General features: G+C 38.7%; 1 protein-coding gene across 6 annotated transcripts in view; it reads right to left on the bottom strand.

The window, feature by feature from the left end:
• The window catches only part of myo6a (myosin VIa), a 52,925-nt gene that overhangs the window by 11,118 nt on the left and 16,179 nt on the right, over positions 1–25,628 (bottom strand). For all 6 annotated transcript variants that reach the window (XM_084432593.1, XM_084432594.1, XM_084432595.1 and 3 more), the window contains exons 2-23: positions 22,803–22,926; positions 17,119–17,188; positions 16,902–16,975; positions 16,548–16,677; positions 13,964–14,069; positions 13,736–13,791; positions 13,532–13,629; positions 13,144–13,308; positions 11,534–11,614; positions 9,702–9,882; positions 8,792–8,936; positions 8,433–8,590; positions 8,112–8,203; positions 6,765–6,837; positions 6,520–6,647; positions 6,341–6,436; positions 5,179–5,349; positions 3,103–3,141; positions 2,586–2,679; positions 1,742–1,872; positions 1,565–1,642; positions 189–318 (exon numbers count right to left, since the gene is read on the bottom strand). In XM_084432593.1, coding sequence (XP_084288719.1) covers positions 189–318; positions 1,565–1,642; positions 1,742–1,872; positions 2,586–2,679; positions 3,103–3,141; positions 5,179–5,349; positions 6,341–6,436; positions 6,520–6,647; positions 6,765–6,837; positions 8,112–8,203; positions 8,433–8,590; positions 8,792–8,936; positions 9,702–9,882; positions 11,534–11,614; positions 13,144–13,308; positions 13,532–13,629; positions 13,736–13,791; positions 13,964–14,069; positions 16,548–16,677; positions 16,902–16,975; positions 17,119–17,188; positions 22,803–22,926 — 2,420 coding nt within the window. The remainder of the gene's footprint in view (positions 1–188; positions 319–1,564; positions 1,643–1,741; positions 1,873–2,585; positions 2,680–3,102; positions 3,142–5,178; positions 5,350–6,340; positions 6,437–6,519; positions 6,648–6,764; positions 6,838–8,111; positions 8,204–8,432; positions 8,591–8,791; positions 8,937–9,701; positions 9,883–11,533; positions 11,615–13,143; positions 13,309–13,531; positions 13,630–13,735; positions 13,792–13,963; positions 14,070–16,547; positions 16,678–16,901; positions 16,976–17,118; positions 17,189–22,802; positions 22,927–25,628) is intronic.

Here is a 25,628-nt window from a genome sequence, read left to right as displayed (position 1 = left end):
TCAATAGTGTTTAAAATCATCCCAGGATGGATCACAGTCAAATGAAAGTCCAAAGTGTGCAGAGACTAAATCTAAACAAAGGATGGACCATTTTTCCCTTCTTTGTAATTTCCAGAGATTTGTCGCTGTAATTTGAGATTAGGTGTCTGTAAACGTCAGGTCCCAATGGTAGGTCGTTTGTTACGTACGTTTAATGACGGACAGGGCGCACCACTGCACTTTCTTCCAGCGGCTGCAGATCAGCCATTTATTCACACGCTTCACCAGTTCAGCCAGATGATCCGGATCCGACTTCATGATCTGATCAAACTCTGCAAACTGACACAAGAGCAACATCAGTCAGTCAATCATCTGCACAGGTCAAAGCTTTATGGAGGATATTCATGGTCACGAGTAAAGAAAACTACAATCAACCATTCCTAAACTACAAACAGAAAAAAAAAGGATATTCACATCACATAAAGACATATCAGGATTAAATCAATCAGAGTCATTCCATATTCATCCCAAAATCTAAAGAAAGAAAAAAAATGGCAGAAAAGATATCATGCTATTGCCATATATCTTAAAATGAAGATGTACGGTGCACAATGGTGTTACACTTTTCTACAAACATAGTTTGGATGGATGGATGGATGGATGGATGGATGGATGGATGGATGGATGGATGGATGGATGGATGGATGGATGGATGGATGGATGGATGGATGGATGGATGGATGGATGGATGGATGGATGGATGGATGGATGGATGGATGGATGGATGGATGGATGGATGGATGGATGGATGGATGGATGGATAGATAAAAGAAAGGATGGATGGATGGATGGATGGATGGATGGATAAAAGGAAGGATGGATGGATAAAAGAATGGATGGATGGATGATGGATAAAAGAAAGGATGGATGGATAAAAGTAAGGATGGATGGATAAAAGAAAGGATGGATGGATGGATGGATAAAAGGATAGATGGATGAAAGAAAGAATGGATGGATAGATAAAAGAAAGGATAGATGGATGGATGGATAAAAGGAATGATGGATGGATGGATAAAAGAAAGGATGGATGGATGGATGGATGGATGGATGGATAAAAGAAAGGATGGATGGATGGATGGATAAAAGAAAGGATGGATGGATAAAAAGAAGGATGGATGGATGGATAAAAGAAAGGATGGATGGATAAAAGGAAGGATGGATGGATAAAAGGAAGGATGGATGGATAAAAGGAAGGATGGATGGATGGATAAAAGGAAGGATGGATGGATAAAAGAAAGGATGGATGGATGGATGGATGGATAAAAGAAAGGATGGATGGATAAAAGGAAGGATGGATGGATAAAAGGAAGGATGGATGGATGGATAAAAGGAAGGATGGATGGATAAAAGAAAGGATGGATGGATGGATGGATAAAAGAAAGGATGGATGGATAAAAAGAAGGATGGCTGGATGGATAAAAGAAAGGATGGATGGATAAAAGGAAGGATGGATGGATGGATAAAAGGAAGGATAGATGGATGGATGGATAAAAATTTATTTTTATAATATATAAAAATACATCACCTTTCCAGGTCTGAAGAAAACTTTTGTCAAACCAAATTTATAATCATTTTCATTGAGTCCCAGAGCTTTGAACAAAGCCTGTTGAGGAGAAGAAAAAAACAATGTAAATGCTTGTAATGTGTGAACGATCTAGAGAAGTGTGTTTACGCTGTGTAAGTGTCCAGGTGTGACACACACCTTGCAGAAGAGGCGCGGGTCGAGTCGGGTCAGTTTGGAGGGCATGTACTGCTTGTACATGTTGTAGAGCTCATGGAAGGGCGCTCGCGAGGGGAAGCCGCCCTGCATCAGATCCAGGACAGACACCATTCCTGAGAGAACACACATGATCATGAGCTTATGATGCATTTGATCCTGACAGACAGAATGCAACAATGCTTTCGACATGGAACAGTCCAGCGGTCGGCTTGAAGACTCTGACTGAAATGTCTGTGTCTGTAAAACGGTAAAACTGTGTGGAATTTGAAATAATAGGTAGTTGATGCTTAGCATGTCCATGAGCTTCCCTTCTTCACCATAACAAGATGAATATCATGCTACAGTTTTTCCAGGTAGTCTATCAATTAAAATGAGGTCATAAAAGCTGCATTCATAATATATAATTACTGAAATGATGTTTCATCATTCGTGATTAATGATGAGCGACTCCTGCGACCAGTCTCGTATCTCTCACGGAGGAGCGGAGGCATAAAGGAGGAGTGACGACAGAGGAGAGCGAGAGAGGCCAGGCCTGGATTTATGTTGTGTTTTGTTATATGTGACAGCAGTCGTCCGTGAGGGGCTTCTGTCTTTACTTTTGTATTTGGTTATTTATTTGGTTATTGAAGTCTTTAAATGTTCGCCGATTCCCGCCTCCTTCTTCCCACAACAACGAACTGCATTACAGTAAAAATGCAGAAAGTGTGTGTGTAGGGTTGCCAACCGTTCCGTATAATATGGAACCGTCCCATATTTAAGGCATCAATAAAGTATTACACCCCCTGTGTGAGAGAGAGAGAGAGTCTGTGTGTGTGTGTGTGTGTACCTGAGCACTGTAGTTGAGACAGAATCTGAGCTCCCTCAAACTGACGGCTGACCATCTTCAGATTGGGCTTCACACAACGAACAAAACTTGAACCCTGAAACACAGCAGCAAAATCATTACCAGCGGTCAATCAGAAAAACACATCATCGCTTTCAAACAATCTTACTGTGCCACCTGAGCTCATATATGTGTAAGTCGGCGGAAACCTTGTATATCCAAAACAGCTACTTTTCAGGAAGGAAAAAACACTTTTTTAAAAAAATTTTATTCAAGATAGAGGTGGGCGGAGTTATGAGGTTTGATTGACAGTTTGATGATCCAATGGAGTTACCAGGTTTAGTCAAGCTCTTTTTAATACTTTTCACTGGTTAAATATTTGCAAAACCCGCAGACAGGCAAAAATAGTGACCAATTGTAATGATTTATTTTTAAAAAATGGAGCTACGAAGTGTCTGTCCGACAGCGATGATATGTAACATTAAGGTAAAACTGAAAATCCCAACAAAAATGTACTCACAGTACTGTGCAGCTTTTCCAGAAGAATATTCAGTTGAGTCTGAAAAAACAAAAACAAAAAAAAAAAACACATCAAATTTAAAACCTGAGCAAATAACATTAATATTGTATGAGTATGTCCATACAGAACGAAGCCATTCAACCTCAAATTAAAGCATGCATTTCAGATTCTTTGCCTTAATTAAACAGGGTAACTGCACATTTAAAACACTCAAGATATGTTTTCAATATATGCATACTTACTAACATATCAATACATTAGAATTTAGAGGTGGATCAATATTAGATTTTGCTGATATAATAATAATGTGCTTAAAAAAAAAAAAAAAAGGATTATTGTGCTGAAATACTTGCAAAATCTGAACGTGTTAAATCATGTTCTTAGTCTTTCCTTCCTGTAACAGGTCGGCCCAGAGAGAAGAGTTTACTTTCAATTGAACGTCAGATACAGCTTATTGTGTCACTGAAATAACAATAATATCCATTATTTTTTATTTTTTTTAAATGCATAATGCAGGACTTTTAATTATAAAGACCAAAATACACTGGAACTCTTATTTTAAAATGCCTTTACTTTTCTACTTCCAGCTGCTCGTTAAAGATTGTGCTGGTACTGGTGAGCCACTTCACTGTGATAAAGTCATTTAAGGCTTTGGAGTACAGGAGAATATTGCAGAATGGCTTCCCACAAAAGAAAAGTTATCGAAAGAGGAATGATCAGATGGTATTTTTCATCCATCAGGCTTATACAATATTGTGCCATTTTTTGCTTGGCCCTTTTTCCCCCCAGGAGTGTATATAAAATCATTTTATTCACAAATATTATTATTTCTTTTTTTTTTTATATGTTAATCATTTAGTAGATGCTTTTATCCAAAGCGACTTACATTATTTAAATTATTATTATTAAATATTCATAAACAAGTGCAGTTATATATAGCCTACATAAGCTACCATTTGACTGCAGATCGAAATAAAAGAATACTTAATTTTATTTTTAAAATGAGAGAATTTTTACAGAATGCGGTTTCACTTTATTCCGTCTGCAGGACAAAATGAATAGCCTAAAAATGTTTTACTTGCAATGTTAACTTATGAATAAATATAAAAGAAACATCGAAACAAGATGTGTAATTAAGAAAAAAAAGAAAAATAAGCATGAATGCTGTTTGACAGGGAACGCTTCCTCACGGCATAGTCACAGATATTAAACATGTTTAATGAAATCTTTGTGAGGACGACTGGCAACATTAAATTCTTCGACTCGAGTGTTTAGACACTGCAGACGTCAGGACTGTAGACACCGACTGGAACAGAGCCGGTCCGGTTGAGCACGATCAGTGGTGTAGTGTGTTCCCGTGTCACCATTACTGCTATTACATCCCCAAATTTAAGACTTCTTAAATGACATGAAGACTTTTGTTATACCATTTAAAGTCAAGCTTTTAGTGTAGTTTATATGTCTATGTGGTGTTTTTAATGTGCTTTAAGACAAACCATGTGCAAATTCATAAGTCAGCACCATTGCTGAGTATTTCCTCCTTAAAACTGCAGTGAACCAAAGACAGTCTCAAAAACACGCTTTGAAATCGCTGGTGTTTCTGACGTCACAAACTACCTTGTAACCAATCAGATCAACGTGTGATCGTCAACCAGTGGATCTCTGAGCTGAGTGAGTGAGTGGAGGCGGGGCTCATTTGCATATTCATAGAACCGCGTGTACTTAATGAGGCAAAGGTGTCGAGTTACATTCAAGCTAGTGAAAGGCATGAAGAATTTTATTTAAAGGAAAAAAACGTTTACAGGTGTCATTTTGGTGATCAAATATAAGTTTTAAGGGATCAAATTATTGACTACAGGGGGGCTTTAGGATATTTCAGACTTTTTATGACCTTACATTTGATCAAACTGAATTAAACTATTTCCTGTACACATCGGTTCATTTTTCCCTTCAAACAGCTGTGAGACTAATGGCTCGTTTACAGTACAGTCCGATTCGGGACGGTAAACCCTGATCCGGCTTGCGTTTCCACCGCTAACAGTACGCTTACTTCGACTAAATGATCTAGAGACTGACCTTGAATTTGTTGCCGACACTGATGAAGCTCAGTTTGCCGGCCTTCTGCTTGGTGTCTTTGGAGTGGTTGGAGTTCTCGAAGAGCTCGCCGATGAACTTATCCTTCGACTCGCTCACCAGACACGCCAACGACATGTGAAGAGCGTCGTTATTCTTCTCCACAAACTGAGTCTGAAAGACAGAGGAAAAGGTATCATGTAAGTATTGTATCACAACACTTTAAAACACTGTTGTAGGAAGCAGATCAACATTTAGAGTGAAAACAATATCTGGAATAACATAAGAGATTGTGAAGTAGTGATTTTAGGAGAGTGTTGGCTTCTACGGTGAGGAAATCTTCACACCGGTAAATTAACTTGTGACAACAGCAGTATTACTGATAACACCGGGGTCACTTTTCACTTTCACTTTGTGATCACAATTTGCAGGCATGCTCAATATGTGGGGTACAATGTAGATTTTGTTTCAAAAACACATTTTAATTTATTTTGTATACATTTTAATATCAGTTTTAGTAGTCTAAGGCCCTGTTTACCTCTGGTATTAAGATGTTTTTGGTGGATCGGATCACAAGTGGACGACGCTAAATACAGGTGTAAACGGGGTCTAAAATGTTTTGAGGTAGTCGAGAACATATTAGACCGGATTGCTTTCGTAGTGTAAACACATGTGGTCGAATGCATTCAAACAGCCACAAAAGACTGTCTTCTCTCTGCCTGCTGATCTAATGCGTGAACATTATGGGAAGAGCTCTAGCCAGACGGGATTTAAACTTTGTCGGCTGAAAACCCAAGTTTGGTTTGAAGAGGAAAAACGGATCAAGCACAATGTTCTCTTCTCATCATTCCTGATTTCTAACACACACTCACAGCGTTCGGCTGGTCTTGCGTGAGCTTATGTTGTCCATTGGATTGAAAGATCTGCAAAAACCCATACATTTACCCACCTATAACCCTCTCCTCGAAGAAATCAGGACAGAAGTGTTTGAAAGTGGACAAAAGAGAAAGTGTTTTTCTTTTAATCTAGTGTTTTGCACATGTTTCTGTGATGAGCAGTTTAGGGGTAGATCTTGGGTTAAGCAATAGAAAATATCACTAACCTGATATAAAAATCAATGGAAGTGTGTGTGTGTGTGTGTGTGTGTGTGTGTGTGTGTGTGTACCGTTTCATAGCAGACTGCTCCAGCGAAGTGTCTTATGATGAAGCCCTCGTCGTCTCTGACGTTCCTGTGCACTGCCAGCTTGGACTTCCTGGGAACCTGTGAGACGCGCGATTTAAAAACTAAAGCCACTAAACTCGAGTGAGATGCTGAAACGAGGGCTATTGTGAAGTGTGACTCACGGTCAAGCGGAAATGCTCCTTGTGTTTGCTGTGGACGGTCTCAGTAAAGTGCTGGTCACTGGGTTGAGGTAGCCGGTTCTCTTCATCCAAGATGTCCAAGATGCCAACTAACTTCGACTCCACCAAGTCTGAACAGATGCAGATACAAAGGTAAATTCATGCTAAAAGATTCAGCCTTCTGGTTTATAAAAGAGTGCAAACATCATATATTTGTGGCGTAGAGTCATGTTTAATGAGACACAGACCTATACAGTCCTGATTATCCACGTAATGGACTTCATTGACTCCCAGACCTTCTTTCTGATACAGTTCCTGCTCCTGTTAACCAAACACAAAACGACAGACAAGATATCAGTCCAGCTCAAGCTTTTTTCTCAGTGCACCACCAAAACAATCCTCAGTTTTGGTTGATTCTGTAAAAACTAAACTGTTTATTTACAGCAAAATGCAGTTAACTTGTGGCAAATCTGCCACAAAAGATGTAAAACACCCATAATCATGTGTAAAAGAAAAAGCAAAGACATACAAATGAATGAATGATTGAATAACACTTTTTTGATTGTTTTGTTCTACAATGGTTATGATAACGGCTATAAAACGGCTGTTCTCAAATTCTGTTGAATTTGTTTCTGCATTGTATTTTTTTTGTGTTGTTCTGTTTAATTTGATGAACAATGTTAGTGAATTGCTGATTCCTATTCATGTAATTTCATCACTTTCACATTTATCAACCGCACAGTTTGTTGCGGTTGATAAATACATTTAGAAAATACTCCATACTCCTTTACAATGTTATATTTGTATTAAAAAACAAAACAAAAACCCCAAATCAGAAATGTTTGCCAGAAGGGTTTTGCCACAAAGGCGTACATGTTTGTGATATACAGTACTGTATGAATCATCATTTTGTACGAACGCTCTGTACGCTGCACACATATGAATACGGCAACACAAATACATAATGCAACACGAATATGTGCAGAAAGAAAGCTAACATACACTACTGTTCAAAAGTTTAGGGCTGGGATGATCTCTTCTGCTCAGCAAGGCTGCATTTGTTTGATCAAAAATAAGCTAAAACAGTCATATTGTGAAATATTATTCCAATTTAAATCAGCTGTTTTCTATGTGAATATACAGTAAAGTGTGATTTATTCCTGTGATCAAAGCTGTATTTTCAGCATCATTACTCAAGTCTTCAGTGTCACATGATCCTTCAGAAATCATTCTAATATGATGATTTGATGCTCAAGAAACATTTATGATCATTAATGATGAAAACCGTTGTGCTGCCTCATATTTTCGTGGAAACTGTCATATATATTTTTTTTCAGTAATGTTAGAAAACATTATAAATGTCTTTCCTGTCACTTTTGATCAGTTCAATGCATCCTTGCTAATAAGTACTCATTTATTGGTAAGCCTTTTTCAATAAGGTCTCAAATCCTCAAATTTTTTGAACTAGTGTATGTAATATAATATTAAAGAAAATGTAATAGGAAGATAATTGACAGTAGCTTTAATATGTACAAACACATGGGTGTAAATTGTGACCGGATGAGGCGGTTGTGAATGAGCTGTGAAGATCTCACCTCTTTGAGAATGCGCTCGTTAAAGAACTGCTGCAGTTTCTCATTACAGTAGTTGATGCAGAACTGCTCAAAACTGTTGTGCTCAAAATACTCTGAGGAAAAGGAAGAGAACAATTTGGTTTTACAGTTGGTTAACTTCAATTCTGATATTTGGAAAGCTAAACGCAAATGGCAAATATTTCGTTATATTGTAGATGTTGTGCTAGTGATGTTTTATTTTTGTAAGGATCCTAACAGCATGAAATGGAATTTGAATGATCAGCCACATGGCATTAATGGCTCAGGTGACTCAATGAAAATTGAGCAAAGACGGTCTTGTACCAAAGCCAGCGATGTCCAGCACACCGATGAAGTGAGCAGACGAGTCGAAGGGGAAGCACTGGTTGATCCTGGTGACCACATGATCGAAGAGACGGCTGTAGATGGCTTTAGCCAGAGCGTCACGTGCACTGGTGGCCTGCTCCACCTTCAGAGGAACCCTGCAGAAGACAACAAGAGCACCGTTACACGATTAAAACCAACTGTGTCTTTCACGCTGGGTATTGTGACTACTCAAGGGAAAGCACTCAGTGTAGCTATTATCTCTGGTTAGGGAGTGCCGTGGCTGTGATTGGTTTCCCACTGGATTCCAAGCATCTCGGTTCAATTCTTCATCAGAGAGCACGAGACTTGGCTCTTACTTGATGGCTGTGCCTTTGACGCCCCCTGCAGAGGTGAGCATGACCCTGGAGGTCAGACTGACCCGCAGATCTTCCTCATCCAGACCCAACAGCTCGGCACAGAACTGCAACGACTGGCCACACGTCTTCTTTAAGACACACCCCCCTGAAACACACACATCAACAGCAGTGCAGTGAGAGACCAACACAATACACAGAAACATTTCCTAGATGCTTTTCTTCGTTTTCATCAAGATCTGCTTTATAATTGAGCTGATGGCTAATGTGACCTGATGTTTATTGTGAGGGAAAGGTTATGTCATATATATGTATCAAATAAAAAATAAAATAAAATGATAGATAGATAGATAGATAGATAGATAGATAGATAGATAGATAGATAGATAGATAGATAGATAGATAGATAGATAGATGGCTCAAGTGAGTTTGCAATCAGAAACAGCAAGTCATAATGAAAGCATTTATTTTTAATGTAAAATAAACTCACAGCAACATGTTCTGTCTAACTGGTAAGAAAGAAACCAATTTTACTGAAAACTAAACAGCTGGTTACAAATGTATAAACCTTACAAGTTTGTAGATAGTGCTATAGTCTGGATTATTTTCACTGTCGGCAGCTTTCAAAGAATAAACACAAAGTTAGCTGGTTGCTGTTTTAATGTCATGCCAGATCCCTTGGCTATTATAAAGGTGAGTTAGAAGTAAAAATACTTCAAAAGAGCAATATAAAAAGCCTACCTAAGATTTTAAAATGTAGCTTTAGTCAAAAACTCTAAAACGGATTCAGGGTTGACTGTTAAAAGTGTTTGCGGAGTCACAAGAGTATTTTAACAGTAAGCACCAGACCAGTGTGTGTGTGTAATAACTGTGTAGTAAGTATATTCAGGAGCTACACTAGCTCTCCGTTTACCTGAGGTGCTTCCGGCCTCCTCGAAATCAATGTTTCCAAGGTGCAAAACCCCAGCCACCACCCTGAACAGGTTGAGCTTCTCTGTGTCGTCCAGACCGATCTTCTTCATGGCCACACACATTCGGTTAAAGTCGGCGTGATCGTCCAGCAGAGGGTCTTTCAGAGGACCGGTCTTCAGAAGCTGAGGAACAAATCTCAAGTTAGACTCAGGCATGTTGTCAGAACAGAAACACGTGAGCTTATCATCATAAAGCACAGCAACTAGAATCAATTTATTTCAAAGTTTTGTTACCCTACACAGCATAACCATAAGCACATGGGCAGCAGAACACCAACTCCACGTAATCCTTTAAATATATACACAAAGCTACATCGTGAAACTCGTGACTGTCGTAGTCTCCATGTCATTGCCTTCAGGCTGTCAACTGAGATCCAATATGCTTACATGCAGTTGTTCGGTCCCTCTTATGTGACTGCAGACAACCAAATTACAGTAAAGTTTACTGTATAGTAGTGCTTGCTTATTGCGTTGAGGTCTTGTAGTTGCAGTCACATTTACTGTTGTTCAGAGAAATTTTGCAGGCAAAGTCAAGTCATATTAAGTGGAAAGAGTAGCTCAAGTTTGTCGTCGTGTAAATTTGCCATGTTAACCAACAGAAAGCTGCTTGCTTTGAAAGTGACTTCAACACATATTGTGTGACAAATCATAAACAGGAATATTAAGAGAGGAATATCCCGTTACCTTATGGAAAGCCAAGAAAAGCCAAAACAGGAGCGCAATGTCAGTTTAGCTCCCAATAAAGGAAAGTAACTTACCACTTTTACAAGATCTGGGTCAAATATATATTTCACATGTCTTTTTGTGTGTTTTTATTTAGCTTTTAAGCGTTACATGGCCATGGCAGGAACTTGCTGTAAATGTGGGTATAATGCAAAAAGGTTAATATGTAACCAGTGTAACTCAAGTAGAATATTCTTTCAAGTTTGTTAACTAAAGGAACAAGGAAACGATGAGAAATCGATTAAAACTAGTAAACCCACATTCCAAATGGCACAATATAATTAGCATTGTCCTCCAAGAAATACATTGGACCCAGGTCATGTATTTATATCCCGAAAGGAGAGAAGAAAACCAAAGTCCCACTGATTGCACAACACACATATTCACCTGCCCATCCTTTGATGTATTAGGGACACACAAACACACACACACACACACACAACCACAGACAACGATGATTAGTGCAGTGATTAGATTAGTATGAATACAATCATGCATAAATTATAAACAATTCGATATATACATGGTCATAAGCAAGTGGCCAGCAACCAAACACAAGTGTAGACACTCGCAAAGGCTGAGATGAATCAGTGCTGAGGCGTATCGTGCCTAAATCAACAGCGAATCTATAAATCCAGAATCCCGTCCCAGTGACCCTCCACTGACCCCTTCATCAATGACTATTCTTCTACCCATCTCACCAATGACCCTATTGCCCCCTTAATCCAAAACTTTGACAACGGAATATTTAAAAAAATGACAACTATGAATTATTTCCAGTAAATTCAATCAATTTTTGGTGTTTGGTGTGAAAATGTATCAAATTGGTGGATAAGAATGCTAAAATTGCTTTCCATTGGAATGTACATCTTTAACTGAAGTATAAAACGCAACAGATCTTTGCTGTTAACTTTAACAGATGTATCCAAAACATTTATACTAGAGAAAGGCAAGTGAGTTCCCTCTCAAATAACCCTTAGAGTCGTTGTAAGCCGCACTGATGGCAGTTCCTCTGATTATACAGACAACTGATAGAAAATAAATGTATTACCTCTGGACTCTTGCGGTTTTGAGGAATCAGCTTGTCTGAATCCTTGGTAGAGAAGTACCTCGTGCATCCTCGACATAGATACTAGATGGAAAAAAAAAGAAAAAAAGTGTACAATAAACATGGTTTAGCTAACAGATATTTATGAATGACTATTTCAATAATGCAACTTCAACACTTTGCTTGATCACACTCATGATCAACCTGAATATGGCAAATGATACTGTCATGCTAATAATATAACACAAATTAAGAACAGACATGTGCCTGTCATAAGTGGAATGCATAAAAAATGTTATGTTCAGGAAGCCAGATGTCAAAATAAAGTTGTTTGTTAATATGTTTATTGACAATGCATACATCAATACACTGATAACACGCTGATAACTCCCAGAAATCAGCTTAATGAATTAGACCGTCAGCCCGGGTAACATGCAAACCAATAACCTGGCAATGCAAGTAAACCACGTTTACAAGACTTCATTAATAAATCAGGTTATTCCCCGGTATTGAGGTCAAAACCTAACTATCCGTGTATCTGATTTAGAGTATTCCATTTTTATGTCAGTTTTGATGTTAAATAAAGCATTAAAAACCCAAGAGTACTCCAAAATATCAGCGGGAAGCTTACAGACCCATATTCTCCTCTTACACAGTTACGGATGCAGAATTTTGGCTGAACCACTTCTGCACAAGATGAGAACACATTTTAATCATTTCTTGGGTCAAGAAAGAGTCCGAGTTTGCAAAAATCGATCGGTTTATGCTTAAGCTGTTTATGACCGTACTCCGGTAAAGGAAAACGGGTTAACGCCTTTACATTACCATGTGCATTGATGGCTTAAGCATAATCGGGTTAAGAACGTGCATGTAAACACACTCATTGTTGAGTCACTTAGACCCTGTTTACATCTGGTATTAAGATGCGTTTAGTTCAATCGGATCACAAGTAGACGAGGGAGACACATTCCCGTTTATACCTGGTGTTTAATTCGTCTCTTTTGTCCACTTTCAAACACTTCTGTCCTGATTTCTTAGGGGGGAGGGTCTATGGACGGGTAAATGTATGGGTTTTTGCAGATCTTTCGATCTAAAGGACAAAATAAGCTCACACAATTTACATATGAACGTCAGAGTAGTCAGAGATGACTGGAAAAACATAAGGAGAGCATCAGCTTTAGTTTCTGCTCTGACAGAAATCAGGAATGATGAGAGAACATTGTGCTTGGAACGTTTTGTGCCTGTCTAGAGCTCTTCCCATAATGTTCACGCATTAGGTCAGTAGACGGAGAGAAGACGGTCTTTTGTGGCTGTTTGAACACATTCGACCACATGAGTGTTTATACTACGAAAGCAATCCGGTCAAATGCGTTTTTTCAACTACCTCTGGAAGTGTTGGAAAGTGGACGAGCTCAAAGTGGTTTAGACCCCGTTTACACCTGTATTTAGTGTCGTCCACTTGTGATCCGATGGACCAAAAATATCTTAATACCAGGTGTAAACGGATTGAAACCAGAGGTAAACAGGGGTCTAAATCTGCACACATGGCTATTTTAAAGAAGTTGAAGTGTAATGTAAGTGTAGTGGGTCTGTGAGACGCAGGATACACACACCCTGAAACAGTCTGGAGAGCTGAGGTGGAACTTCTCCTTGATGTCTTCAGGAGCTCCAGCGCACAGCCTGTAGAAGATGTGATAGTTCCTCTCCTCCTGACCCTGTGTGCAGATGCGGGACTTCTCCAACAGGTAATGGGACACAAAACCACCTACTACTGTGTTCTGGAAAACAAATCAGCATGCAAAGAAATGTCTAACAAATTCATTTACAAAAATCACACATTTGCATCACTACTCACTATATCAATTAAAAAAAACAACAGCACATGGTGTTGCACCACGCACTCAGAGGACAACAAATTCAGCGGTAAAGTAAAACTGTGCACTGATATCTACAAAGCATTACATTTATCTGTCTCTAGTGAGACTTTTGTACAAGACGCACCTTTTCATTGAAGTGAATCTCCACAAATTTCCCAAAGCGACTGCTGTTGTTGTTTCGGACAGTTTTGGCATTTCCAAATGCCTCGAGCAGAGGGTTTGCTAGAATTGAGTGAAGGAAAACAGTTGTTTCTTCGTCATATTTTCTATGACTTACATTAGTTAAAGTATAGTGGGGTACAAATTTAGATTAGTCATTCAAGCGTACCTTCAACTATTCTTTCATCAATGTCTTGACCTGTACCATAAGACGTAGTTAAGTACCTGTGAGAGGAGAGAACAACCCATCTCACATTAAATTAAACATTCATATTCCTAAATTCATATCATGTACGTATTTAGTGTTAAAAACGAAGGATTGGAGTGTTGTGTAGAAATGCATCTCTTCCTTTTATTCAAACTATTTTATTGCTATATAAATGAGACCTTTCTATACCTGAGAACAAACTTGGTGTTTTCGGTTTTTCCAGCTCCTGACTCTCCCGACACAACGATGGACTGACTCATCTTCAGCACCTTCATGTCACGATAAGTTTTATCCGCTAAACATAAATAATAGGTATGAGTATATACAGGGAGTAATAAATATAAATTTACATATTCAAGCTAATAGTAAATATTTTGTGTACATCATTGAGAAGCCTTAAGTGCCCCTACTATGCTTTTTCCAATAATATCCTTTCATGTAGTGTGTAATGTAGCCGTTTATGAATGTGAAAGGTCTGCAAAGTTTCAAAGATCAAAGTGCACGAAGAATAAAGCTATTGTCTCCTAAAGAAAAAATTGAATCTGAACTGTTGAAACGATTCATCAGTAATTCCAGTCTCACTTCCTGTTACAAACCTACATAACAAATCTGTTTGTTTGTCCAGCCTATGGTCTTTTATTGGCTGTCCGTGAACAACGTCTACTTTGACCCTCAAGCACTGTAGTTGTATCAGAGACTGGAAGAGTTTGGTTCGTGTTTTTCGACATGTTGAGAAGATGCTAGTGTCTGCGCTACGAAAGCAAACACCACTTTGCACCACTTCCAAAGAATTAAGACTCGCGCTGGAATTGATACGTAAAACCGACGCCATTATTACTGGAGACAAAATTCAGATATGACAATAGCCGTTTTGTTTCCAACACATGCTATAAGCGGTTTACCAATCACAACAGACTGGGCCGTCGGACCAATCAGAGCAGAGTAGACCAATCACAACAGACTGGGCCGTCGGACCAATCAGAGCAGAGTAGACCAATCACAACAGACTGGGCCGTCTGACCAATCAGAGCAGAGTAGACCAATATCAACAGACTGCGCCGTCTGACCAATCAGAGCAGAGTAGACCAATATCAACAGACTGGGCCGTCTGACCAATCGAGCAGAGTAGACCAATCACAACAGACTGGGCCGTCTGACCAATCAGAGCAGAGTAGGCCAATCACAACAGACTGGGCTGTCTGACCAATCAGAGCAGAGTAGGCCAATCACAACAGACTGGGTCATCTGACCAATCAGAGCAGAGTAGGCCAATCACAACAGACTGGGCCATCTGACCAATCAGAACAGAGTAGACCGATCACAACAGACTGGGTCATCTGACCAATCGGAGCAGAGTAGACCAATCACAACAGACTGGGCCGTCTGACCAATCAGAGCAGAGTAGGCCAATCACAACAGACTGGGCCGTCTGACCAATCAGAGCAGAGTAGGCCAATCACAACAGACTGGGCTGTCTGACCAATCAGAGCAGAGTAGGCCAATCACAACAGACTGGGTCATCTGACCAATCAGAGCAGAGTAGGCCAATCACAACAGACTGGGCCATCTGACCAATCAGAACAGAGTAGACCGATCACAACAGACTGGGTCATCTGACCAATCGGAGCAGAGTAGACCAATCACAACAGACTGGGCCGTCTGACCAATCAGAGCAGAGTAGGCCAATCACAACAGACTGGGCCGTCTGACCAATCAGAGCAGAGTAGGCCAATCACAACAGACTGGGCTGTCTGACCAATCAGAGCAGAGTAGGCCAATCACAACAGACTGGGTCATCTGACCAATCAGAGCAGAGTAGGCCAATCACAACAGACTGGGTCATCTGACCAATCGGAGCAGAGTAGGCCAATCACAACAGACTGGGTCATCTGACCAATCGAGCAGAGTAGGCCAATCACAACAGACTGGGTCATCTGACCAATCGGAGCAGAGTAGGCCAATCACAACAGACTGGGTCATCTGACCAATCGGAGCAGAGTAGGCCAATCACAACAGACTGGGCCGTCTGACCAATCGAGCAGAGTAGACCAATCACAACAGACTGGGCCGTCTGACCAATCAGAGCAGAGTAGGCCAATCACAACAGACTGGGCTGTCTGACCAATCAGAGCAGAGTAGGCCAATCACAACAGACTGGGTCATCTGACCAATCAGAGCAGAGTAGGCCAATCACAACAGACTGGGCCATCTGACCAATCAGAACAGAGTAGACCGATCACAACAGACTGGGTCATCTGACCAATCGGAGCAGAGTAGACCAATCACAACAGACTGGGCCGTCTGACCAATCAGAGCAGAGTAGGCCAATCACAACAGACTGGGCCGTCTGACCAATCAGAGCAGAGTAGGCCAATCACAACAGACTGGGCTGTCTGACCAATCAGAGCAGAGTAGGCCAATCACAACAGACTGGGTCATCTGACCAATCGGAGCAGAGTAGGCCAATCACAACAGACTGGGTCATCTGACCAATCGGAGCAGAGTAGGCCAATCACAACAGACTGGGTCATCTGACCAATCGGAGCAGAGTCGGCTCTCAGAAATGAGGGGTTTAGAGAGACTGAATCCTTGATCGAACCATTTCAGACACTGAGAAAAGTAACGATGCTGCAATGTATATAATGAGAAAAAGAGTTTTTTGACCAAGGATTCATGTAAATCTGTTGTAGGAACCTTTAAAATAGCATAATAGGGGCACTGTAATATCACTTCCTTTGGATTAAATGAAGCATGTAGGTCCACGGCCACTTACCAATTGCATAGACGTGAGGTGGCAGAGTGCCCAGCGATCGGCCCCGGTACTGTTTGATGCTCTCTGGGGAATACAGCTTGGGAATCTCACAATATGGATTCACAGCAATCAGGATGTTGGCAACAAATGTCTAGAACACAAAGTAAAATGAGCAGCAAGAAAGGAACCAATAAATGAATTTTTTATTCTGCAGACAACCATTTTAAAATATTAATGAACCCTGAAAATTTGTACATAATTTATTTGAGGAATTTCAGAAATTAATAACATTTAATCATAGAAGAGAAGTAAGCATGAAGGGGACATAAAGAATAGTGTCTTCATGACAACATTGGCAACAAAGAATATACTTACATAAATCTTATCTTTACTATAGCGCACACGGACATTATTTAGAAGCGTGGCTTCGTTCAAGTACATCAACGAGCCTGTAACACACACACACACACACACACACACACACACACACACACACACACACACACACACACACACACACAGCCATTAATGAACTGTGCCACTTTATCCAACACATGACCAACATGTACATCTCAAACACATTGACACTTACAGTTGTCCTCCACATGTTTGCTGACATCATCTTCAGCAGGGAAGACTTGATTGACAGAAGCTTGAAAGTGCTGGAACACAGAGAAATGACTATCATTAACCGTACGGCACGCTAAAAGCCTGTGAAAACTTGTGTAAAGTGCCACACGCTTTCTCTTGCACATGCACAATCATACAACTCTCTGCTTGCATTGAACGTTAATGAGCACTTTCATAATCTGGATTCTGCATGTCAGTGAGAAGAAAAGGTGAGCAGTATTTGGAATCATGAAGCTAAGGTGTTGCTAGGGAGTTGACAGGCTGTTGCTAGGGAACTCTAGATATGCAGTTGCTCAGATGTTGTTTACCGTATTAATTGTGGTGACTCATTTGTGGCGTTCACAGTGTTTTTAGCATGTTGCTATGCTGTTGCTAGGGGGTTCTGGACGGTTTTCTAAGGTGTTACTAGGTGCATGTAAGTCAATTCTGAATGTCTCTCTTCAACAAGCTGCACACTTTAAAGTGTTATTTACTTCTAAAGCACAAATGCAGGATTAGTTACATGCTGAAGTTTAAAGGGAAAGTTCACCCAAAAATTATCGACTTTTATTCATCTTTGAAACACAAAGATATTTTACTGAAACTTGAGAATCCACTTCACCAAAACAATGATGATTCATAAAGTTTATAAAAGACATCATAGAGGACATTGTGTGTTTACCACATAAAGCACATCAAACACAGTAAATGAAAGCTCAACCGTATTTGCTTGATGTGAAAACAAACCTCAGTGGTTCTTGTGTGTCAAGAAATTACAGCTGAGCTTCTGTTTACTGTTCTGCAAGTGCTCTATCAGTACAGCAGTTGAACAAAAGCCTACATTAAATCTGTTCATCATTTAAAGTAGAGCTGGTCATTGACACAATTTTCACAATTCCATTTAGATTTTCCCAATTAAATCCCAATTAAATTAAAGGTTAAAGGATTAGTTCACCCCAAAATGAAAATTTCCTAATAATTTACTCACCCCAATGCCATCCAAGATATCCATGTCTTTCTTTCCTCAGCGGGAGAGAAATTATGTTTTTTTCTTCTAACAATGGACTTCATTGGTTACCATCGTTTTTAAGTCCAAATCAATGGAGTTTCAAAAGTCTTTGCAGTGTTTAAACGGGCTGTACGCGATCACAGCTGAAGAAGAGGTTGTTATCTAGCGAAACGATAGGTCATTTAAAAAAAATAAATAATAATTTATAGACTTTTTACCTTCAATAGTTTGGATTGAGCTGATCAACAAACGGACAGGGAACTACATCATCACGTTGAAAGGTCACGCCAGCGCCGGCAATACTATTTGAACTACTATTCATATTCATCAGAATGTTATTCATATACTATTCATATTCATTGATCCGAACTATTGAAGGTAAAAAGTCTATAAATGATAAAACAATTTTTTTAAATGACCTATCGTTTCGCTAGATAACAACCTCTTCTTCAGCTGTGATCGCGTACAGCCCGTTTAAACACTTCAAAGACTTTTGAAACTGCATTGATTTGGACTTAAAAACGATGGTAACCAATGAAGTCCATTGTTAGAGGAAAAATCCAGAAATGTTTTCCTCAAAAAACATAATTTCTCTCCCACTGAGGAAAGAAAGACATGGATATCTTGGATGGCATTGGGGTGAGTAAATTATTAGGAAATGTTCATTTTGGGGTGAACTAATCCTTTAAGAAAAAATATATAATGGATATGTAATATTGTGCACCTATTTAGCAAAATGTTTTATTGGCATCTCTCTGCAGTTGAAGCACTGATTGAGACATGATACAGATTTTAGTAAGTTGAACTGTCTCTTTCAACATTCCTTCTGATGTTCATTCATGTTTATTTGGTGCTGTAACTAGTAGTAAAGAGGAAGAGATGATCGGTTCAACTGAGGCGCTGTAGCGATCTGTCACGCCACATGAATTGGTATTTATTGTTTCGTGATAAAATTGACAGAATTTGAAAGCTGACACTTTGTTTCATATCAAGAGTAACAAAGCTTGCGATTTATTGGATGGCAGGTGCTCTACAAATAATGTTTAATCAAGTTTTGTTCACGCCTCAACTGAAAACAGCAAAGACTAAAAGATCGACCATTAGGATTTAAGAATTGATAGTGATTCATCAATACGAGAATCGATTAAAATCGAGAAACCAATATTTTCAACCCAGCACTAATACAAAGCCAGATCGAGTCTCTTCTGAAGACTTGGATTAAACCACTTCCTCATTACGGTCACTTTATGAACTCTTTGAAACCTCAATCATCTTAAATCATTTGTGTTCTGAAGATGAACGAAAGTCTTACAGGTTTGGAACGGCGTGAGGGTGAGCAATTAATAACAGAATTTTTTCATTTTTGGGAGAACTATCCCTTTAATACTTGGGATCTGATAGCAATATTGATGCTTGTCTTAGCAAACACAACTACAACTAATTATGTGCGGTTCCCACTTTATGTATTCCACCTCCATGCTTCTGTTGTGGTATCAGACAATAGTGTGTCTTCCACACACACACACACACACACTTGTAGCGTGTAAACAGACAGCCCATTGTGCTTTCACAGCCCGGCGACATCACACTGCACACAAATCACATGGGCGAGATGTAATGCTGCACACAACACGCTGTCTTGTAGCTGTCAGACGTGAAAACACACACACATACACATACACACACACACACAGATATTGCTACTGTAATGTGTGTAAAGCTCCAGAGAGGGCCGGACTCCATATGGGCAACAGGACATGTTTGCAGCAGCTCTGAAAACACAAGCATTCAGCCATAGATTTAAGTCATTCTGCTGCTTCTGCAAACAATCTGTGAAGTGCAAAAAATGTTTTTGACAGAAGCATGACAACAATGCAAGTACCTCATTATGAGATCATATTAGCAGTTCCTTGTTTTGAAAGCACAAGCTTTTTCCTGAAAGCCCTTTAAATCAACAGAACTTTCCCTTTGGAATGCGGTTTTTAATGAGATTTTCACTGGTGTTCCTTGACAACCAGTAAGAGTTGTGAGAGAGCGAGCGGTTTCATTTCCACCCTGAACTATAAGTCCTGTCTGGCTTGGTTTTCTACAGAACTGTGGCTCCCATTAACTCTTCCACACTTCAGTCATTTTAACAATGACCACCTTGAAATGAAGTACATTTTGTGTACTACTTTGTGTACTTAAGGTTTGCGAAACACACACATTTTAATCATTACTAACTGACCGTTCTTAGTTAAAGATACACATTTAACATACATTTAAGATACACATAGATAAAAGTACATTAAAACTACATTCAGATGAACAATCAGTCAGTTTTTGATGAGAAATTGTATTAAAGTTCAGTTAAATACAAAACTTCCTTTCAAGACGGACAAGGCTGAACGCAATGACAGCTTGCAGATCAGTGAGTCAGTTGTTTAATGATTCATTAACCGCTCTAATGGATTCAGTTCAGGAGTTCAGGATTCATTAGAATAATTTAAACAGGTAATGTGAGTTTTTTAACGCGAGTTTTAACGTGAGTTCATTTGTTTGTGTCAGGTTTTCTTGCCATTGGTTATCTGTACACGGTCATATTTACTAATAAGTCAGATAAAATATGATATTTTTGCAGCAGATTGACAAAGCTGTGCAGGAAACACTGTTGTCAGTGGTTCTTAACTGTTGAGCTGCAATCTAAAAATGGCCACCAGGTCTGTGCTCACAGGGTCACAGTAGGGAAAAACAAAACTAGATGCAAATAATAACATGGACGTAACTATAGAATTTGGCATCGTTATGACTGCAAAATCATAAGCAGGCTTATAAACTTTAACACCTGAGGAGAAACTAATTCTCATATAAAAGGTTGTGTCCAATCCAAGATGCACATTCGTCTGTCACTTATGAATCTCAAACAATTAGACAGATGTCAGCATCAGGAAGTTGTGTGACACGACCCTCAACAACCACAGTACGACACAAAGTAGAAAAATAAAGATAAACATGGTTTGTGCCAAACACAAGTTTTGCGTTAGGTGAGCTAATCAAACAACTCAGTCGAATCTAATAATTATTTCTGTGAGGAAATGCTGTGTAATAAGTGCTCTCTCCGCGGAAGCTTTGCGTTTAAAGGAGAACTCGGTAACTCTAGCGAACTCTAGTCACTTCTTCGCTGATTTTCCCTTTTGTTGTCGCATGTTTTCCCCACGAGCTCCCCCTACAGCTGTGGGGGGGCGTATATTTCACAACACAGTCGTAAAAAACTCACTTGCGGCGGCCTCTTCCCCCTCTCTACTGCTGCTCATGTGCGTTTGTTTTGATCGGAGCAAGCCAACTGTATCGCGTGGAGCTATGTCTACCGAGGTGGGTAATCTAGACATTCTCTGGTAATACATCATACATGCTGTGTGTTTATGTCGAATTGCCGTAAAGCAATTTGTGTTTTGCGCTCATTCTCGTTCTAGTTCTCGCTTCTCACGAGACTTCCAATTTCTATCTTGCCGGGACGGTAGTGCCCAAGCTGCAAGGTTGGTTTTCCTCCTGGGAACGCTGGGGGGAGCGGGGAAAGTCACCAATATCACCAGAACAGGTTGTTTAACCATCCAAATGATTTCTAGACAGTTTTATTAAGTTAAAAAAGTTACCAAGTTCTCCTTTAAAGAGCTAATAAAATATTTCAACTCAGATCAATATTTAGCGTCTAATTATTTACTTATGTGGCAAGTAGCCGTTTAATAAGTGGCATAATGTACATCCAGCCGGTTGTTATCACAGAATAAACCCCTTCAGGCTGATGAAGACCTGATCCTGATCACCCTGTCTGGGTTTATTCTGAGATAACAACCGGCTGGATGTACATTATCCCTTACTTAAAAAACAGATTTTTAACTAACTGCCATTCCCTGTTTCATGAATATCTCTCACTAAATCATATTCTATGGGTTTACACCCTCTGATGTCAGGCTGAAGAATTGCAAGCTTGTAAGGCTACAAAAAAAACATTACACAAATACGCAGGCCCAAATGATCAGCTAACGCATTTTAAGAGCGTGTTTCTTTTTGTAGATGCTTAACATGAGTTCTTGCATTAGCAAACCTCAGTATTCAGGCAGGCAACAAAATGACTTTTGTACCATAAAAGGAATAGTTCACCCAAAATGAAAATTTTGTCATCCTTTACTCTTCTGTGGAACATCAAAAGAGCATATTTTGAGAATTTTTTTTTTTGTCCATACAAGTCAATTGTAACCAAAACAGTTTGATTACTAAAAGTCTTCAAAATTCCTTCTTTTGAGAAAGAAAACCATACGTTTGCAATGACATGAGGGTGAGTGAATTTTCTCACATTTAGGTGAACTATCCCATTAAACCAGATGTGTTGTTATACACGCTATAAACATGATGACAGTTTAGCTTGCTCAGCGAGATTCAAATTGTTGATCTGCCATGACATTGATATTTAAATGAAAACTGAGCATAAAAGACTATTAATGTAGAGCCCTTGGGACTACAGCATGTACTTCCATTGGATAATGAATTACATTTTCTGACACACAATATATGCAAAAATGTCTAAAAAGAGCTTGTGTAACTGGAAGTGTTCATGTACTTGCACGCAGCATGTTTCAGCTTTAAACGTGACGTGTATTTCTGCAGAAGCTCCTCCTCACCTTCCCTCTCTGGTTGAGAGGTTCGATGGTCAGACTATCGGCACTGATGTCGATGATTCTTCCCAGCTGGAACCCATCTGTAGGGTGGGGCGCCCACACCGGCTTTCCATCGTCCATTTCACCGCTGAGGAAGAAAAACAGGAGAACTATCAAATGCCAATGGAAGAAGAACAGAGAAAACGTTAGTAAAATAAAATTTCTTTCATTAAAAGTAATTAAAACATTTTATACTACGGGGCTGTTGAATGCTTGATTCTGATTGGTTGACAAACGTTCTAAGGTGTGCAGTTATTTTCAGGTAAACGCATAGCTAAAGTAGTTCCAGGAAGGTCTTGACCGCAATTACAGTTCCATATCACTTCGCCAGTTATTTCAAGAGGTCCTTACAGCTGACAACAGCAAAAGAACCAAAACCCACAATGACACTGACCATGCAAATAAATATAGGAAACAATAGGATTGAAACAACTTATTCCCATGTGTTTTTGCCACAAAATTACATTTTTATTATGGACCAAAAGCACATATTATCTTTTCTCCCGCTCAAAGGCGCACACACACACAGAGTACAGACACACCCTCACACAGTTTAACAACTTAAAAGCCACATGACATTTCTCAGCGAGGAAATGATGGCGCTGTTCTTGAACCAGATAAACTTATAGCTTTTCTCTCTCTCTCTCTCTCTCTCTCTCTCTCTCTCAAATTACATGCAAACATATTTAAAGCAAAGTTTAATGGCATTTGTAACTATTAAAATGTACAGTTCTTCTATCGGTCCTATATGAAAAATGAAAAAATAATATATATATATATTTTTTTTTATTAATGTATTATTTTATATTGTTGTATTTAAGTAACATTTTAAACATGAATAAAATATTCATGTATATATACACAGTCAATACCTTTAAAATGGCATTAAAATAAACAGCCAATTGTTCTTTGCCCTTTAAAAAAAATAATAAAAAAATAAAAAATTATATATATATATATATATATATATATATATATATATATATATATATATATATATATATATATATATATATATATATATATATATATATATATATATATATATATATATTTATATTTATATATTTTATATATTTTATATACATACATACCATATATACCATACATACATAACAATAATAATAATAATAATAATAATAAATTATATATATAAATTATATATAAAATAAATAAATATTGCCTGATTCAAGTTTTCAATAATAAACAGTTTAAGAAAACTATATATCTACACTCACAAATTGAAATGTGAACATTATGTGGTTAAATTGTTCACAATTTATAGTCAACAATCTCAAAGGGGCGTTTAAGACATTTATAGGCATTTTATTTAGTTGCATAGGATAAATGAAATTTATAATTAGTATTTAAAAACTCTGATTTAGATTCAGAAAACAATGTCTATTGTGAAACTGCTGGTCATATTGGGATGGGTTTAATTAGAAAGACTAATGACTACTGAGGGAAAGATAAATGGAGCAAAACACAGAGAGGTGCTTTATCCAGATCACTTAACTCAGATTTCAGAATGAACACAAATCTTTCTGCATGACATCAAGCCAAAGTACAGCGAGGAGAACAATGGAGTGACTGTGGTGCAAGTCTACAAACGTCTCAATACAACATATTTTAAAAACACCGTCTCATTATTCTCACTATTAACCAACTATTATCTATGACTTTTACCCCAATAAACTCCTAATTACTGCTTTATTAATAGTTAGTTAGGTAGCTGTTACGTTTAGGCATTGGGTAGGGTTACGGGATGTAGAATATGGTCATGCAAAATGCAAGATGTGCTTTCATTGTCATGCTGGAAGATTCAGCCACGGCCCAGTTTAAGCTTCCGGACAGAGTCAGTCAGGTGTTGATTTAATATCTGCTGGTATTTGATGGAGTTTATGATATCGTGTATCATAAGTTGTCCAGGGTCTTTGAAAAATAAATAAAAAATTAGCCCCACAACTTTAGAGATCCACCACCATACTTCACAGTGGGGGTGAGGTACACTGTGTTTCTGTCTATACCAAAGATAAATGGCATAGAAAGTTTGATTTCAAATCTGAATTTGATTTATTTGAACTAAAAATGAAAACAAACAAAAATAAAAAGCAGCAAGTTAAAATGTTCCCTCTTTTTAGGGAATTAAGTGCTCTGGTCTTGGCTTACTTGGATTACTGTATTAGTATTTTATACACTTATGATGCATGTTGTGTAATTAGATGATTACTTGTCAAATAAAAGTTATCTTCTTCTGTCAGTGCAAGTCCGTCCTGCCAGTAGTTTCGAACTGTCGCGGCTCTCGACTCTTCGTTAGGCGTCAGTGCATTTAAGGCGGTTTTATTTGCCAGATTTTTGATATAGGAACTGTTGTTATCTAGTAAGTTTGTTCATAATGTTCCCTTAATTTGCCCAGTAGATCATTCCTTGTACCGAGTATAACTGGAAAGTAATGGAGGTTATTTTAACTATCCAGCTTTATAGCAAGTAGGACTCTAGTACTAGACACAATTTAATGCTAGCAAAAACACTTCTTGCTATTTTTACATTCCTAATCATTAGGCTACTTTTGCGGCTAGGCTACTTTTGCGTGTGTGAGGCATTTTCCGCCCTCCAGTGGCCTATATGAGTCTTTAAGTCTGTAAAAAAGTCAACAAACTGAAAACGTAATGTATAAGATTTTCCACCTTCTGTCAGTTAAAGCTAACTGATCTACTACTCAGGATGTGTTTTACGGTCTGAAGTCTGTACACTTGCTTATGAAATTCAGCAGTCTTGCTTTCTACACCT

Source organism: Rutilus rutilus, assembly GCF_951802725.1.
Source record: "Rutilus rutilus genome assembly, chromosome: 15".
NCBI classification, from domain to species: Eukaryota; Metazoa; Chordata; class Actinopteri; order Cypriniformes; family Leuciscidae; genus Rutilus; species Rutilus rutilus.
This window is presented reverse-complemented; position numbering and strand designations above follow the sequence as displayed.